The sequence below is a fragment of the Passer domesticus genome, chromosome 1 (genome assembly GCF_036417665.1).
Source record: "Passer domesticus isolate bPasDom1 chromosome 1, bPasDom1.hap1, whole genome shotgun sequence".
NCBI lineage: Eukaryota > Metazoa > Chordata > Aves > Passeriformes > Passeridae > Passer > Passer domesticus.
This window is the reverse complement of record NC_087474.1, coordinates 3,791,649-3,805,936: the sequence shown is the minus strand read 5'-3', so window position 1 is coordinate 3,805,936 and position 14,288 is coordinate 3,791,649. Positions and strand designations below refer to the sequence as shown.

At 39.4% G+C, this 14,288-nt stretch overlaps 1 protein-coding gene across 2 annotated transcripts in view; it reads right to left on the bottom strand.

Moving 5' to 3' along the window:
- Window positions 1–13,984, bottom strand: part of DLEC1 (DLEC1 cilia and flagella associated protein) — a 32,312-nt gene extending 18,328 nt beyond the window's left edge. The window contains exons 1-16 of one of the 2 annotated variants that reach the window (XM_064422615.1): window positions 13,829–13,984; window positions 12,848–12,988; window positions 12,156–12,312; window positions 11,521–11,631; window positions 10,468–10,619; window positions 10,004–10,221; window positions 9,683–9,764; window positions 9,214–9,301; window positions 8,270–8,443; window positions 7,367–7,503; window positions 6,383–6,475; window positions 6,039–6,129; window positions 4,989–5,151; window positions 3,095–3,287; window positions 1,718–1,776; window positions 1,067–1,241 (exon numbers count right to left, since the gene is read on the bottom strand). In XM_064422615.1, the coding sequence (XP_064278685.1) occupies window positions 1,067–1,241; window positions 1,718–1,776; window positions 3,095–3,287; window positions 4,989–5,151; window positions 6,039–6,129; window positions 6,383–6,475; window positions 7,367–7,503; window positions 8,270–8,443; window positions 9,214–9,301; window positions 9,683–9,764; window positions 10,004–10,221; window positions 10,468–10,619; window positions 11,521–11,631; window positions 12,156–12,312; window positions 12,848–12,988; window positions 13,829–13,969 (2,175 nt within the window). In that variant the 5' untranslated portion in view covers window positions 13,970–13,984. The remainder of the gene's footprint in view (window positions 1–1,066; window positions 1,242–1,717; window positions 1,777–3,094; window positions 3,288–4,988; window positions 5,152–6,038; window positions 6,130–6,382; window positions 6,476–7,366; window positions 7,504–8,269; window positions 8,444–9,213; window positions 9,302–9,682; window positions 9,765–10,003; window positions 10,222–10,467; window positions 10,620–11,520; window positions 11,632–12,155; window positions 12,313–12,847; window positions 12,989–13,828) is intronic. The other variant, XM_064422644.1, reaches the window with a different exon arrangement.
- Between the last annotated feature and the right edge of the window lie 304 nt (window positions 13,985–14,288).

Sequence of the window (14,288 nt, the reverse complement as noted above, 5' to 3'; positions counted from 1 at the left end):
ATATTTGAGACATCTAAACTTCCCCCCATTTTTCAAAAATGTAACAGAATTTCTAAACATAAACTGAAAATCTTTTGAATGCAGCTTTTATTATTTTTTTTTCCAAAGGCTCTGTTTTGAGGGAGATGCAAGCTCTTGAAATGTCTGGCCTGCTCTTCAGATCTAGTCAAAATATTATTTCTTAACTACAGCAAATAACTTTGTTCTCTGAAGTACAATTATCTCTAAGCACAGTTCAAATTCTTATCTTTTTAAGACTAAAAAAAAATTGGAAACTGCAAAGGATGTTGTTATATCATCAGTAAGTGGCTTAATTACCTCTATCACGTGTAGTTATACTGGGTTACTGGGAAGTATGAAATAGCTGCCTTAAATTGAAAAAAATAAGTTCTAGGGAGAGAAATCTTAAAACCAAAGGGTGATTAGCAGGATCTCTAAGTAAAAATGGGAAAATCATTAACTGGGAAATGTCTTCCTGCCTGGCTCTTGCTAACAGGCCTGTTTTTAACAAGTGAGTCTAAGATCAAAAGGATCCTGATCTGTAGTGAAGGGGATGCTCTGTGAGGGGACAATTACAGCAGCATTCTGTCCCAGAATGACCAAAGAGAAATTACCAGAACCTGCAGGAAAGAAAAACATCTAGTAAGCTGCAGCATGTGTGATTTTTGTAATTCTGTGCTTCCTGTAGTTCTTTGCATGAACAGTGCTCAATTATAAACTAATTTAATCATCTATTGACTATTCCTCCCAGCTGGAAAACTTTTACACTACAGGACTGACAAAGTGATAAGCAACAGGTTAGTGGCCCAGAAAAACATTGAGAGGGGTCAAACTCAGTGGTATCAAACTGGAGAGATGAAAAAGGAACAAAGGCTGCTGCCTGGAGTGAAGGGCTGAGCAGGCTGGGCAGGGCATTTCAGTGCAGACCCTTCATGGATTCATGGCCTCCTTTAAAAACATTTCAGGAAAACTAAAATAACAATGACTGTCTGATATCTTCTAACAACACCTATGACATCCAGTGACACAAACCACATGACAACAGTGAAGTGAAAAGCACACAAACCTTAAATGTTTTCTTGACATTTACACCAATGAAATTTTCTCCAGGGATAATAATGGCATATGGTTCCAGAAGAAGATGAAATGGTTCTGTTGAGCCTTTAACTTCTATTTCCAGTGCTATTACACCCTCTACTCTGCATTCTGGGATGTTCTGAAGTATCTTCTTTACTAGAAAACTTTGGTAGGAAATATGGTAGAATCACTAAATATGTTAAACCTGTGTTAAATTGGATTCTGTCTTTTAATTGCCAGATCAAAACTGATAAGCATCACAAGTTTCTTAAGTACAGACTGCCTGTGGGCAATTAGCTTAGCCAATTAAAAACTTCATTATACTTTAAGGTATTCTAGTTGTCCCAATCTGTCCAAGTATATAAGTCACACACTGCTGTGAAAAAGGCAATAGCAGGAAACCCTGGAAAATAAGCAGACAAAATGACAATATTATCTTTTTCCAAGAGAGGAAAACCTAGGGCCAGGCATGGGGGAGGATATCAGGGATGCTCTTTGTACCACAACTACTTGTGCAGATAATATTCTTTATGCTTGTCAATCCATCATCACCAGAAAGAAGAAAAATCCCAGTAATTTAATGTAATAGCACAGATAAATTGTGGTTACATATCTTACTGGGAAATGTTTCTCAGCTTACCTAGGTGATTCTGGGATGTCCCTCACTACCATCTGCACCACACTGTGGTAACTCTTCAGCTGCACAGATGAAGGAGAAAAGGATTTTAGTGTCAAGTAATAATTTATGTTGAACATCAAAAAAAGATGGAAAAGTGGTTTACATGTAAAAGATAAATTATCATCATCAGAATGCTAAGCTCTGATAAACAATATTCAAACTCTGGTGTTACTAAAAGAAAACATGTTTGACTGCAAAACATTAAGCCAGATTCTGATCTCATGGTGTATGTTTCCAAGAAAAATACTCATTTTTGACATGCCTGTTATTATTTCCCCTGTAAATTGCATACTACACACAAGCATCTGCAAAGGCTCCCCAAATTAAGCTCAGTACTGCTGTACTAATTGAGAAGTTTCTTCTAACTGTTCCAGAGCATTCAGCTAACTGATCATCAGTCTGATCTTGAGTAAGAAACATGACTTTTCCATCATAGGAAGAGAATGCCTTCTGTATTCTAATGGAGGAGGGGGGAAAGAAACACAGAAACAGGCCTTAAATTTGAAGGGCTATGCAAAAGCTTAATTTGTTTGTAGACAGATACTAATTTTGATGTATATTTTAATTCAATATATATTCTATGAACTAATTATTTTTAAAAAGCCAAGTAGTTTCTCTTCCACACAAATTTGAGGTATTTCTTTATTTCTTATGTCTGACAATCAACACTGCATGGGACATTGCCACTCTTGGGCTTTCTTTGGATCAGGTTTCTCTAAATACAGTGAGCTCATGCTCCTTATTTACAGGGACAGGGGAGCAGAATCTGAGAGAACAGCATTCTCTGGGATAACTGCATTCCAACATCCTTGCACCCCTCTTACCCACAGCTGCACACAGCTTTTCTCTGCCAAAGGCTCCTACTCTCCCCTTAATTCACCACTCAGCTGTTCACAGGACCCATTTCAGGCCAAAAAAACTACAGCTGGAAACAGTTTAAATAATCAGTGTTTGTTAACTAATTTATTTAGACTGGAGTAGGCACAAGACACATCCCCAAGAAGAGGGGGAAGGGTCAGGAGCTGGTGGAGGAGCTGACAGAGGGGTGAGGGTGGTAACTTCACCAGCCAGCACAGCTGCAGTGTGAGGATGTGTCCACAATTTCAGTGTAAAATTAACTGTGTCCAGTCAGTCCCCAGAATTACATGAGATCAGAAACTGTCTCACATTTTGCAGTCAAAACATGTTTTCTTTCAGTAACTTTCTACATTTTGAACACTGTTTATCAGAGCATAGTACCAGCTAATTAATTGAGAAAAGTTGCACAGCAAGGATTTTATGACTTGAATAAAAATACACAGCTGGAGTTTGTAGATAGGAAGGAATCATAAGCCATACCTCCTGTGGAGCATAAGTGAGAATAAACTCATGATCTCTACAGGGACTCAAAACTCCCTGCTCAGGATTTAGGGAGAAGGCTGACTCTGGGTCTTGATTCTTTTTGACCTCTGTAAAGTTTACAGTTTGTTCTGGTATTAATGGTTTCAGATTGGGCTTCGTTATCTGCCAGAAGAAGGGAACTTTTAGATGGCTGCAAAGAAGTCAATAAACAACAGAAAACTATGATTAAAAAATCAGACATTTTTTAGTAATATATATTAAGAAAATGTTCAGATGCTTTTTCCAGGTAGGAAATTCCTCTCTTTACACATTACAGGGGCTTGACTTCCCAGTTTTTGTGAGTCACAAAGCTGCTGAGGCATCATAGAGTCAGAGTATATAAATCATACAAAGAACATGCTAATATGTGAAAGTAAATTCTATAAACGTGTAAGATATCTCAACACTTTCTTGCCTTATTTGAACTTGTCATGTAATCCAGGTTTTAGAAACTCTACAATTCTTTTTTTAAAAGATCTGGGATGAACAGGACCATTCCTGCTGACACCAGTACATTTGCCTTGGATCACTACTGATGACCTACATCACATTCTGAATTTAATCCAAATGCAAGATGTGGTCTTTAACATGTCAGCAAACACAATGGCTCCATCTAAAATTATAGCCATGGCTCTGCCCCCACTCTCTGCAATCCAGAAAAGGTTGCTTAACTAGGTTGTTTCAGCAGAAGTGTATTCCATGGAATGTCTTCATGGGTTTGAGAATCTTGCTCATGCTGATCTCAAAAATTCTGCCTTAGTAAGGGGGAGAAAGGACACTGGAATTTGAAAGCATCGCTGATAAAACTGGATATTTACAATTTCTTGTATCACTTTCTGTAGCAGAAGGAACATTTCTTCTTCCTGCTTCTATGGGGTTTACTCTCAGCCTGGCCAGCTTTCTTTTATACAAATGCTGACACCAGATGTGCAGGGAGTGCTGTGGTGATTATAGCACAGAGAAAATGTGGAAATTGGCACAGTCACATTCTTTGTCAGTTTACAATATCCAGTTCACCAATCACACTTTCTTTACTCAAACATCAGCCTGTTCTGGCATTATGCATGTGTGATTTCCAGGCCACAAAATAAACTGCCAGATATTCACTGCTTGCAAACAGCAATTTAGATTAATGGTCCTAAACCCAGCACTGACCTGCTCACTGCTTTGATGGTTTACAGCCTCTAGCTGCTGCAATCATGCACAAGTGTATTTCTGTTTAAATCTGATTAATTCTGAGCAAAATCAGGATGCCACTATGTTCAGTATGGTGTAATTGTCCATAAGGACACATTAGTTGACTTCAAATTGAATTTATATTTAAATCTGTACGGACTCAATAGCAGGAAACATGAGAGTTTTAATGTGAGTTAATTACAGTGGGCTCCCATTTTGATCCAGTGGAGTCCAGGATGTATTATGACTTTTCTATGGGAGATGTTACAGTCAGAATTGTATGCTTGGAAGCATCTATTCCCTGCACTATGAAAAGAAAAGAGTGCTTATCTCAGTTGCACAAATATATATAGTAGACATTTAAAGTTAGATAAATCTCACCTGGATTACCCTGTAAGTATTTCCTGCAACCATGTATATTTATGAATTTTTTGTAGATTTACCTCTATTAAAGCAAATATATTGACCTTGGCTAATGGTTGCCATAACACTTGAACAATTTACAACATTCCTTGAACTTTAATTACCAAATAAGGAGCAAAAAGAAGCAAAGATGCTGCAAAAAGTTTATCAAGGGCACAAAGGTTTCTCCAGCTTGAGAGAGCAGAGTATGACAAATGAGATCCCTAGCAGTGTGGCCACATTGCAGAGCCTTACTCTGATAGCAGCTACCTACGTGGAGTTCTTTATAACCAGGGTCTTCTTCTTAGAGCTCTGTGGATTTTGGGGCTCGAACTGTATGAGGTGCTGTGCTGTTGCATCAGTGACTTCACCCAGCTGAGCTTTGCTTTCTCCACCTGTGACAAACAAAAGCTCCAGAGCCATCACCTCTCCAAGCCCTGGAAGAAATAATTAGGTATCGCTGTTTACTATCTGACTATTAATATAGTTCACATCATCAATAGCAAATGTCATCCATGTTCATTATTGATTATATCTGGTGTTTCCTGAAGTTTCAGAACTCCAGTGTGTTAATTGTACAATCCTGATGTTGTGTTCATCAACATGTATTTACAGAGACCTTCTGTTCATGAATTTTATAGACAGGGATTTCAGGGCCACAGCCTCAGCTCACTTACATCAGCATGGTTTCACTGCACTGAGCAGGGTGTTTGCAGTAGTTGACAATGTGGCTCCCAGATGTTTTGAGCAGTACATTAAAATTAAAATAAGCAGCAAATGAAGTATTAAAAACATCCAAAGTAAATACATGTGATACAATGATTCAATAGATGACAAACCAAGCCTCATGTTGTAGCACTCAGTTATATTACAGTACAAGCACCAACATTTACAAGAATTTGAACGGGTTTCATTCAGACTGCCTACCTCTCCTGAACACCCTCATCTAAAATGTGGTCCAAATGTGGTTCATTTCTGCCCTGTTACACTTCATGTTTCATAGCTTGTCAAGTTATCTTATTAATTTGAAAAGAGATGAGTTGCACCTGGACACTGGTTTTCTTTTCTGTGACTTGGTGACATTTTACATTTGTATTTTTGCTTACTGAAGGTTAAAAGCTCAATGTTTTCTGAATCCAGTGTATCCATGCACTGGGAAGGAGCAGTAATAACAACACAAAAAAAAAAAAAAAAAGCCAGCAGGGGACACAGTATTTGCTCAATCCAATGACATAGAATGTTACTATCACTTCATGCCCATGCCAACAATCACCATGCACATTATCTGAATATCTATGGAATTAGAAAGGTGCTAGAAACAAACCTGTGACTGTAACATAATTGACTGGATAATTGTCACACAAAATGGTGAATGTTTGCTGTGAGGCTTCTGGCAAAGAAGGGAAAAACACTACCTGAAAGAGAGAAGGGAAATAACAAGGTCTGTAACTGTTTGTTTCTCTCCTAAGCAATACACTTCAATTTGCAAATATTCCCTGAAGAACAGTTTTAGTAATTAGTAATTAAAAGTAACACTTGGAAGAAACAGAGTAATTTTTTGCTCACATAAACCCAAACTTGCAAGGTCCAGCCAGGTCTTCTAAAATGATCTTGGTTGTTAATTTATTTGGTGAAGTAAAAACTCTTTCTGCAGCAGTTGGCACTTACCTCTACTGCTGCTTTCTGCCCTGGAGCTAGCTCCAAAACAGCAGGCTGGATCCCAAAAGGATCCTGTATCACAAAATCAGCAGTGGCAGCCACCTAAGGCATTAAAACAAACAAACAAGTTAATAAATTAAATTGATCAGATTGCTGCGTTTAAAACACAGATTTACCTGAAACAGGCAGCATTCTACAACATCAGTATTTTACCTCTTACCATACATTTTTTCACACACCTCCAAAGAGTGGGGCTCATAAATATGGCTTCATTAAAAAAAAAAAAAAGCTCCCTGCTTTATAATGACCTTGGTGAAAGCAGAAAGGAAAGGGCAGTCTCTGAAGACAAATAAATGACAGTGTCAGAAGCCCTAATATTCATGCTCACAGCAGAACAGCTCTGCCTGAGAGATGGGCTCTGTCTGCTTCTCCATGCTTAAAACTCACTTTGAGTTGGAACTTTAAAGTTTCTGGAGGGACAACCTGGCCCATCTGCTCTTTCTCCAGCACCAAAAATGCCAGTCTACCTGTCCCATTTTATCTCCTTGGTTTGTGATGGGGAGCTACAGACAGAGCAGGACTGCATTGGATTGCTGTGTCTACAGGTGCAGCAAGGTCAGTAAGGGATGTTTTGTTGAGGAGGAAGAGGAAATTACCTCAAGCAATTCTAGAACTGATAGGATTTATATTTAATTCAAGGGCAAGGTTAAAGTTTGAGCCAGTTTTCCTTTCCCTCATCTATGCCTCAGTTTACCTCTCCCCTGAGCAAGATGAGCTCTTCCACAGGAAAACCAGAGCACAGAAAGGAGGTACAGCCATCGAGGGAGACCGGGCTTCAGGATAAAGGTGAATTCCTGAAGGAATGCCACAGTGCAGATGTCTCCAGCAAGGCCTTATGACTTCTGTGCTAATACAACATGATTGGTTCAAAAGGCCTTCACACCAGGGCACCCACACCATGCTGGGTCCAGTATTTCCCTTCTGATCACTCACCCCAGAATCAGGAGCTGGCCAGGCTTTCCCTGGCATTATAGAGAACTTCCCAGTCTTATCTCCCTCATTTCTGCACAAAATTTCTTTTGTTTTTATTCCTCCAACAAGGCAGGGACCAAAGTCTATAATGGCAGGCACTGCAAGGAGTAACACAGAAAATCAGACTCCAGAGAGAGCAAAGGCTGCTGATTAAACAACTCTTTACAGACATTACAGCATGAGGCCACGCCAGGTTTTGCAATCTTAAACCTCCTCAAATTCTTTCCATTTCAAAGTTGGACAGTGTGAGATGTATATTTTTACATTGATCTTATATTTTAATGATGTAAGATGATCTTTCCTCCTTAAAAAAAAGGAGGATAAAAAGTAAGATGATTTTTTTTAGAAAAGCTCAGTATAACAGGTAAGGTGAATTTACAAAAAATCAAAGCAAATTTTTGCAAAAGTAATCCTGTTTATTATTGTAGAACTTAGATATCTGAGAGGTACAGGTATACCATATCCACATAAAATTAATTTCATGAACATTAATTAATAGCATCAAATAGTTATAACTAAATCATAACTTCATAATATTTATAATTAGTAATTACAATTGGGAGTTCAGGAATCAACAAAACACAAACCTAGAAATGTGTCCCTACTCACTTCTCTAATATAGTGAGCAAGAAGAGCCGAAGATGGCAAGAACAAATAATTGAGGAAAAATCCAACAGGATTACATTTCAATAATTAATAAATCTGGATAAGTGAAAATGAGATAGATATCAAAATGTAGAAATTGCACTGCCAATTTTTTCCACATTTGTTTTGTGACACAAAATTGAAGACAGTCAAATAAAAAAAAAACAAAAAACAAGTCTGCTTAACTTTAGAGAAACTTAGTATTTGGACACTACTGACATTTTAATACTGGAAGTGATACTTTAGCTTGGATTGGGATGACAAAAGATTCTGATACTTGACTTTCCACTAATATATGATCTTCATACTGTCCCAGATCTTTAGGAATAAACTGGACTGTATACTGGCGTGCCATCCCAGGAGCAATCATTTTTCCCTTTCCTGGATATTTTCCTTGGGGAGAAAAATAAAAAAAAAAAAAGGCAGAAAATTAAAAAAATAAATTAAACCTCCCAAAATTGGCTGCAGTATTTATGATCACATCTTCCTCTGGAAAGATGCCTGTAAATTCCCCCCCAATTATTGCCTAATTCAAGCTGATAAAAAGGGATGAGCACAAGAGACCTGGCAGTGCAATCTGAAAATGTGCACATGTTCCAGTGAGCTCAAAGATTGCTTTGTCTGAAATATACTCCTCATAAACACAGAAAATAGTGAAGAGAAACTTAAGAGACATTACCCAGTTTTGCTTTACCACAAGACTTCCATGGAGGCATCCAAATATTCCTGCAGTTCCTGGGGTATCACAATCTCCCTAGACAATCTATCCCAGTGCCTGGCTATCCTACTGTAGGAAAGAATTTTCTTAACTTTCCTCTAACCTATCCCTCTTTATTGCAGTGTGTTATTTCTTGCCCTCTCCTTGTAATTTTTTCAGTGGAAACTCCATCTGCTCCTAGAAGAATTTTGGGTAAGACTCAATCTAGGTATTCCACTGACACATTTCAATCTAACATCAAACACTTTAATTTAGTCTTCTTGAATTCCTCATTAGACCATCTCAATCTGCTTCTGAGTTGCATGTGAATGGCCCTAAGTCAGTTGTCAGTTTCTAAAGAACTGAGCACTATGGAAAACAGAATATCTCTGGAAAATCTTTGTTAGAGCAGGTAAATTAGATTTTGTATGTGCTGACATTTTAAAGGCAGAAAAAGAACACTCACCTGGACAAATGGAAAATACTGAAGTAGAGGGAGGGATAAGTCTTACACGTTGACCTGTTGAAGTGATGTTCCGTAGCTCTACAGTTTTCTTCATTAAAAAAAAAAAGCTACATTGTAATTACCGTCACTCATTAAAATATTTGCAATTCCCTGGTACTACTGCTAGGACTAACTACTTCATCATCACAACCAGCCCCAAAATCACAGTTTATTCAATAGAGGCTGAATCAGTACCAAAACAAAGCAGAGACTGAGAGGAGCCCATTTTGTCTTCACTGGTTTGTGTGTCAGTGGCAGGTGTGATGGAGTATCTTCAAGGAAGTTAGAGGGTCATAAATTCAATATACAAAAGAAACTCAGACTTTTATTAAAATTCAGAAAGGCTAAACATTGGGTGAAATATGTAGATCATGATAGGATATAATTCTTCAGGGAGGCAGAATTAACTCTCTACAAAGAACTTTCTCACCTGACAAACCTGCCCAATTTTATCATACAAAAACTGGATAGAAGGTGGACTGGCAAGAAACACAGGAACACATGAGATATCACTGAAACATTAAAAAAAAGAGAGAGATTATCTTACTTCCTGTTTATATAAATACTGATAAAGTGAGAAATTGCAAAATGTCTCCTTTGGCAAAACTGAAATATCATACAGACATACTTTGTTATTAAGGGACTACATAAGAAATTTAGCTCAAAATATCTCTGGGTAAATCCACAGCAATTCTATAGAGGAGCTCTGTGCATTCCAGCCCAGAATCCAGAAACTGTACACACTGCATACCCTTTGGGATCTTCTGCTTTTCTTCTGGCTATGATTTCTTCCACTTTTTGTTGAGAAATTACAAGAGATTTGCCTCCATCCAGAGTATTTGGTGGGAAAAAGCGTGGATTCTTCAAGTAATTCTGTCTTTTCTCAAGTCTGGAGAAGTACTCATTTAATTCCTCTGCTATCCATGACTTACTCTCTTTCCTGGCTTGTTTCTGTGAGTCTTTAGTTTTCTTTGAAAAACAAGAGTGCACAGTGCAACATGAAACACAGAGATTTTGAGGATGAGGGAAAAGGGAGCTGCACATGTGTAATTAAAGCTACACAGCAATGATAATTGATACAGAAATAAAGTATTTCTCCTTTTTTAACAGAATAAATATAAGTACTGGTGTCAAATCAACAATGGGTTGATTTGTTGCAGAAACAGCAACAGGTCTTACAGATCAGGCAGACTAAAAGTAACTTGTAAAATGTACCTTACTGATGGTTTTAGCCTCAAGGCTGGAGTCTTGGACAGAGGACAGAGCTGAAGACACACTTGTGGCACTGTCAGTCAAGTAGACACTCTCATCCAGTGAAAAAGCACGTTGTTTACGTGCCCCTTTCAGGTACCCAGGTTCTGATTCTCCTGCAATTCAAAGAAAAACAAAACTTCTGTAAGAGGAGAACATGAACAACAAATATTTAGTCTAAGCATAGGTGTATGGGTTTATTTTAAGGCTTGTTGCTGGCAAAAATCCTCAAGAATGTAATGTACCTTATTTTCTATAAGCAAAGCTTATAAGCTTTAATAAGAAATATTTTAGAAGCACTAATTAAACAGGCTGTATATACTTATATTACTCACAGATAGATATGTTAACCTTATCAGGAAAGTGAGATTTTTCACTTTGTTTGGAATTACAATGGAAAAAACCAAAACACAAATCTTGAAATCTGTGACTAAGTTGATTACTCTGAAATGTTTGTTTCAGCTTGACTAAAAAACTTCCTTTCAATGATCCTAAAACCTTTCATCTTGGCTCACACATAAATAAAAGAAGTAGTCTTGACATTGGCCAAAATATTTTCCTTACTGATCTTCATGTGCAAATAAAACTAATACCTTTCCAGAACTGGAAAACTTTAAACCCTAAATAAAGAATACAATTTTATTTCACTGACAATAGTTTTTACTTTAATGTAACTACTTCCCTTCTCTAGATACAAGATGCAGTTGCAGCTTTTGTGTAATGAAATTGGATGGAGACAGAACACTAATGCAGTGTTTGTGTGAGATGGGAAGAACTGCAAACAAATGTGCAATAATGATCAAATATCATATTTAAGAACATCTAAATTCAGTAGTTTTGAATTTATCAATTAGACTTTGAAAATGTGTTCTTAGTGGAATCTTATGCTTAAAATACTTGAGTCCCTTCTGCTTTGGCAGAAAACTATAAAAATATGCTCAGATCTGCTACATCCTCCAATGCTTAAAATACAGAGTGTTCTAAAAAGTCTAAATTACTTTCTGCTTCAAATGTTACCTTTTGGTGCTTTAGCAAGAGGTAATTTCTCAGCAATGTAATCCTCAGGACAGATTAAATTATTTTTTCTGAGAAGTTCATTATCCACAATCCACCGAAAAGAGGATGCCACTGCAACAGTAAAGGCAACAAACAAAAAAAGCAAACTATTAGCTCCTTAAAACACACTGTCTTGATCAATCCAAAGTAATGTTGCTTTTACATCTCATCCCTGTCAGGCAATATTATTTTTATAGAAAATAATATTATATAGAGTATTATATATATTTTAGAGGAAATAATAGAATAGAAAAAAAAATCTGGTATTTTAATCCCAAGACTTGGACATGCATCTCCACAATTCTAAATTCAGTTCAAACCCAGCTAAGCACCCATTGGAGAAATACTTAATCTGTTTGTTGCTGCTACATATCAAGGTATGGATGCTTGTAATATTTAGGTGGTAACCCCTCAATCCACATGTAACACCTTGAACATGACCTGGTTGTTCAGTTTCTCAGTGTTAAACAGATGTTACTCTACTTGAACCTCTGCACAAAATCTTTCAAAGTTGTTCTGCTGATGTAAAGCCAACCCCAAACTGGTGTCCAGGTACCATAAGCATGTACTGGGGAGCAACATTCCAGAATCCTCACCTGGAGGCAGCCCCAGTTTATGGAAATATTTCCCTGCACAAATCTTCATCTGCTTTAGAACCCTTTCCTCTTCATCTTTTGCTCGGGCCTGGGCCTGAATGATCTCCTCTTCTGCTTTGTCAGCTTCTGTCAGTCGGCTCTTATACTCAGCCAGAAGCTGCCACAGGCATGGGTGAACAAAGAGAAATTAGAGCTGTTACAGGCAGATGTTTTCTTTTTGTCTTTGAGAGGTAAACATAGACATATTAGTAAAACATCACCACCTTACAAGCATCAGCTGGCCTGCTAAAACACTGTCATTCACAAAACAGAAAAAAACACCTGTGGCTCAAATCATCCAGCATCAGCTTTTACTTTTATCCACTGACAACAGCTTTTGGAGTGATGACAAGATAAGAAACCTGGGCCACTGATCAGCAGGTACAGGGAAAAGTTTTCAGCCAGTACAATAGGCATTTAAAAAGCTACTGCTTTTACTAGTTGTACTCTGTCTGAAAAGGCAACTAGAGATAACAATATCATGAAGGATTGTGTGACTATTAACTTACTTGAAAGGTTCTGTGGGAAACTGTGCTCAAGAAAATTTCCATTAAAATGTCAATTGCAGAATCAACACCTGCCTTTAAATTTTATTTTACAGATCTAAGTAGTGACAAAAGAACTCCAAACTCTGACTTGGTTTGGACTTTTACCTTCTCAAGCTCATCTGTGTAACTGTCTTGATAAACACTGTCTCCTCCTTGGGACTCAATCCAGCCTGTTGCCATGTCCACCTCAAAAACATCTCCAGTGTACAGGTCCTTAAAGGCTCTAGCCAGCACATGGGAGATATCCTGGGAAAAGAAAATGAGGATGTTTAGAGCTTAAAGCAAGAGACAGGATGGAAAAGGTACCTGGAAAGGGAATGTGTGTGCACATGGACACTGAGATGTGGATGTCTGTGTGTGTGTGTGACTGTGCTGGCTGGACATGTAGATGATGATGATGGACACAGTTCTCTGTGTGGAAGTGTGTGTGATGGTTTGTGCAGGGATGGGGCTGTGTGAGTGGGGAAAGTGTGTGGGAGGAAGATATGAACGTTGTACAGGTTATATGTGTGTGTGTCAGTCCTTGAGCAGGGCGTGTATTTGTGTCCTAGGGTGTGTGAGGCTTTTTGTGTTTGTGTGTGTAAGGCTGTTTGTATGGGGGTTTGTGTGTGTGAGGCTGTTTGTATGGGGATTTATGTGTGCCAGGCTCTGTATGGGAGGCTGTTTATATGGGGATTTGTGTGTGTGTGTGTGTGTGTGTGTGTGTGTGTGTGTGTGTGAGGCTGTTTGTATGTAGGGATCTGTATGTGCAGGGGTGTGAGAGACTGCAGCAGGGTCTGTGTGAGGCTGTGGGTGTGTGTTTGTCAGGCTGTTCATGGCGGGGTCTGTGTGTGATGCTGTTTACAGGGGAGTCTGTGTGTGCAGGAGTGTGTGTGTGTGTGTGTGTGTGTGTGAGGCTGTTTGCAGTGAGGATCTCCGTGTGTGAAGCTGACTGCAGGGTGGTCTCTGTGAGCAGAGTTTCTGTGAATGTGTGTGTCTGTGTGTCCCAAGGGGACAGGTCTCTGTGTGTGGCTGTTTTCAAGGTCTGTGTACAGGGCTGTGGGGCCACGCTATTTCTGCCCGCGCTGCCCAGCCCCGCTGCTTTACCTGGGGGTCGCCGCTGCGGCTCCCCTCACTCGTGCCCAGCCCGGCGCCGGAATCCTGCGTCTTGGAGTTGGGGCTCCCCTCAGCCATGCCCAGCCCGGCGCTGTGATCCGCTGTGCCGATATTCGGGCTCTCCTGAGCCATGGCCGGCCCGGCCCCTCCTCATGCTCCCGGCCCCGCCGTTGCCGAGTGACCGTGCGGGCAGGGCACGGCCTGGCGGGGCAATGGCGGTGCCCTCCTCCCTCTCCCCGGCGCCATCGCCCCTCACAGCCCCGCTGGCTGAGGGAGGCACCCGAGGCTCTGAAAGGCTCGTAGTCCCTCTCTTCCCTGCTATGTAGTTGCGATCTCTTAAGGATCAGTAGCCTCGTGACTTAATAAGAAATAAAATATTGACTTGGAACCTGCGAAGGGGATTTGGACATCGCGGGGATTGCTCGGCCCTGCCCCGCTGTGCAGGTCGCGG